Source organism: Pinus tabuliformis, chromosome J (assembly GCF_031772625.1).
Source record: "Pinus tabuliformis cultivar Carrire ecotype Pingquan chromosome J, CPIR1, whole genome shotgun sequence".
Classification (NCBI taxonomy): domain Eukaryota; kingdom Viridiplantae; phylum Streptophyta; class Pinopsida; order Pinales; family Pinaceae; genus Pinus; species Pinus tabuliformis.
This window is the reverse complement of record NC_142295.1, coordinates 704,592,752-704,596,725: the sequence shown is the minus strand read 5'-3', so window position 1 is coordinate 704,596,725 and position 3,974 is coordinate 704,592,752. Positions and strand designations below refer to the sequence as shown.

General features: G+C 41.7%; 1 protein-coding gene across 1 annotated transcript; it reads right to left on the bottom strand.

The window, feature by feature from the left end:
• Positions 1-3,111: 3,111 nt before the first annotated feature.
• Positions 3,112-3,744, bottom strand: LOC149228739 (uncharacterized). Its single transcript, XM_089380846.1, has one exon. It carries the CDS (start codon positions 3,742-3,744, stop codon positions 3,112-3,114), a length of 633 nt encoding a protein of 210 aa, XP_089236972.1.
• Positions 3,745-3,974: the final 230 nt, after the last annotated feature.

Here is a 3,974-nt window from a genome sequence, read left to right as displayed (position 1 = left end):
TTCTCCTCCCCCTTCCGCGTATACCCATCTTGTGCGTTTCTCACTGTCCCTAAAGATGCCCCCAAAGCCTGCTGGTCCTGGGTTCCCTTTGGAAGCCCCGTCAAAATTCAACTTAATGAAATTTTCCCCGGGGTATCTGAACTAATCTGGGCTCTGGGTTTGAGCTCGTTGCTGCGTTTCCTTTCTAGGATATACCATGCCAAAAACCATGTTTAGTTTTTTTAAGATTCTTTCTTCTTCCGGATTCGCCTTCCAATCTTCCTCTTCCCAGGTTTCGGCTAACACAGTTTCTCTAATTTCCTTTTGAATTCCTTTCCATATCCTTTCTGGATTATTGGCCTTATCTACAAAAATTCTTCGGTTTCGTTCTTTCCACAGAAACCATATCACAAATCCCACCATTAAATTCCAACTTCTCCTTACCACCTTGCATGAAAATTGTCCCTCACCCCATTGAAAGATAGTCTTTTTTATGTCGCTGGGGTCTCTATTTGCTTTTCCAAAGAGGCTTCTGACCTCCTCCCACTGATGCTGGGCGAATGGACAGGCATTCAGAATGTGTTCCTGGGTTTCGGTCCCCGTTTTGCAGAGGCTGCATCTTGAGGGTCCGAAAAATCCTTTCTTCTGGATCTTATCCCATGTTAGGATTCTTTCTCTTCCAACTAGCCACGCAAATATGGTTATCTTCGGCCACCATTTACTATTCCAGATAACTTTCCATTCTGCATTCTCTTCCTCCCTCTCCTGCTGATTTGTCAAATAATATGCTTCCTTGACTGTGAAGGTCCCTTTCGCAGATTTTCCCCATCTGAGAATATCCAATCCTGGTCTGGCTTTAATTTTCCTTGATTCTAATTCTTTTATATATATTCCTTGCTGCTCTTGGTTTATGTTTTCATCCCATTCTTCTGGCCTTCTCCAGGTTCTCCATATCCCATTTAGCTCCCCTTCTTTCCAGTAGTCTCTCACATATTCTCGTCCTTCCCCTATCGCTTTTTGCTGAATACTTTGCAAGGCTTGTATGCTGGCCAGTCTGTTTCTTTGTTGCCACTCCTCGTCCCAAAATCTAGCATTACCTCCTCCTCTTATTTCCCAGAAGGCATAATTGTTTACTATATGTCTACTCTGGCTTGCTAAATCCCAGATTGCGGAGCCTTTGGGTGTTTCTTCAGCTCTAAGGATGCCTGCCGTTGTTGTGGGCATGTTATATTTCTGGGTCCATATTCTCTTCCATAAGTCATTTCCTCCTCTCATCCACCTCCACCACAATTTTGCTCCTAGCACTTTGTTCAGCATTTCCGGGTCTCTAAGGCCTAGACCCCCTTCTTCTTTTCTTTTAGTCAAGCTTTTCCACGAAACCAGTGCCCATTTCCTCTGCTGCTTTGGCCCTCCCCATATAAATTTGCTAAAGATTTCTTTCATTCTCATGCATGCCCCTTTGGGGGCAGCCATTATAGATAGAGGGTAAATAGGTATCGCTTGTAAGACTGATTTCAATAACACCAGTCTGCCTGCTATGTTCAGCGATCTAAACGACCAATTTGCAAGCCTATTCTTGATTTTCTCTATAATTTGTAGCCAGTTTTCCATTCTTGTGGGGTTTGTGTCTAGCTGATTCCCCAGGTACTTTGTTGGAAGTTCTCCAAGTCTGAACCCTAACGTTCTAGTTAGATGGGCCTTAATAGTGTCCGGAGTGTTAAAGATGAAGGTACATGATTTCTCTTTATTTATCTCCATACCAGATGCCTCCATAAACAGATCCAGAATTCTTTTCACGCCCCTTACCTCCTTTATTGAGACTTCACAGAAGAGCATGACATCGTCTACAAACTGCTGATGTGTAATGGGCAGATTGTTACCCCATAGTCTTAAGCCTTTAATTTTCCTTTCCCTCAACTCTTTTTTGAAATATCTTCCCAACCCCTCCGCCGCCATTATGAACAAAAAGGGAGATATAGGGTCCCCCTGTCTTATTCCTCTAGTTGCACTGAAAGTTGACGATGGAACCCCATTTAGCAGGACTGAGAAGATAGGCGTTGATATCATACTATAAACCCATTCTATCCATCTACTACTAAATCCAAAGGCCCCAAGGATTGCCCTGAGATATTTCCAGTTTAAGCGATCATAGGCTTTTGACAGATCGAGCTTTATCATCATTCCTTTATGTTTCTTCTGTTTTAGAGAATGGATCATTTCCTGAGTCACTACTAGTCCATCAAGAATTTTCCTTCCCTCCACAAATCCTATTTGCTCAGGTGAAATTATACTAGGGAGAATAGGTTTTAATCTCTTTGCTATCAGGGTGGCAATTATTTTGTATATTACATTGCACAGGGCAATGGGTCTAAAACCCTGGGTTGTTTCAGAATTAGCATTTTTAGGAATCAAAGTAAGGAAAGTCGAATTCAGACCCGGCCATACCTTTTGCTTCATGCGGGATTCCTCTACTGCCTCCAGGATCTCCTGTCCGAGAAAATTCCATCCTGCTTGATAAAACTCCATGGTGTAGCCATCTGGTCCAGGTGCTTTGTTCTTTTTCATACCCTTCACAATTTCCTCCACCTCCTCTAATGTGGCTGCCCTCATCAATGCCTTATTCTGTTCTTCTGTTATTACTCTAGGAATCTCTTTGCATATGAGGTCTGTAGCTGCTTCTCTATCTACTTGCGTAACTGTTAGGATGTCTTTATGGTATCCCACCAATACTTTCCCAATTATTTCTTGATCGATTATCCTTTCTCCTTCTTTGTTTTTAATGGAAAAGATCATGTTCCTTTGCCTATGCTGAATCATAGCTTGGTGGAAAAACTTGGTGTTTTTTTCTCCCTCTCGCAGCCAGTTAATCCTGGATTTTTGTCTCCATAGAATCTCCTCTTGTTTCCTTCGCTCTTCCAGTTGGCTTATTATAATTCCTTCCTCTTTACTGCTTTCCTCATTCCTACCCTCTGTAATGATTTTTTGTTGTATCTCTTCCATTTCTTTCTCTAGCTTTTGTTTCTCCTCCATTATATTCCCAAACTCATCCTTATTCCATTTTTTGATTTTCCCTTTTAGTTCTTTGAGTTTTAATTGAAAAGTATGCATCTTCCCTCTTGCTTTTTGTGTACTTTAGGTCCACCATTCCTCTACCTTAGATAGGAACTGAGGGTTCCTAAGCCATAAGGCCTTAAACCTGAAGGGTTTTTTGCAGGAGTTTTTCTTAATATCTATTTCCAGCCTGATCGGCCAATGGTCCGAACCCATCGCCGGCATAATTTTAGCTTCAACAAATACATCCCGGTTCATTATTTGTTCTGATATAAGGAATCGATCTAATCTAGAAGCTATTTGATTTCTTCCTCCCCTTCGGTTATTCCAAGTATGGGTGCCGTTGATTGTTGGGATGTCTACCAGTCGCTGCTCTGTGATCATTTCGTTAAAATCCTCCATAATTTGCTCTGGTCTTCTTATGCCGCCTTTCTTTTCTTCTATCGTTCTGATCATATTAAAGTCGCCCCCTACTATCCACAGTATTCCAGGGAGGATCCTTCTAGTTGCTTGCAGGTCCTTAAGGAAATTTTTCCGATCCCTTAGTATGTGTGGTCCATAGACTCCTGAGATGAGGATCCATTCTGCTGATCCTGTCATTCTGAATAAGCCTGTAAGGATTCTAGGAGAGCTTATCCAGTTTTCAAACAATACCTCCTCCGGGTTCCAAAGGATTGCAAGACCTCCTGCTGTTCCATTTGCATCCTGGCCCATTACCTCATATTGTATTTTTTGTTTTTTAATTATTCCTTCTAATTCTTGGAAGCTAATCTTCGTCTCTTGGATTATCATTATGCTAGGCTTATCTTTCTTTATCCTCTCCTTTAGATACCTCTGCTTTCCTTTGCTGTTGAGTCCCCTGATGTTCCAACTTGTGACGATCATTTTATAACTTTTTGGATGGTTGTTGAAATACCTCTGAAAGAGGTATAACCCTGCCTGAA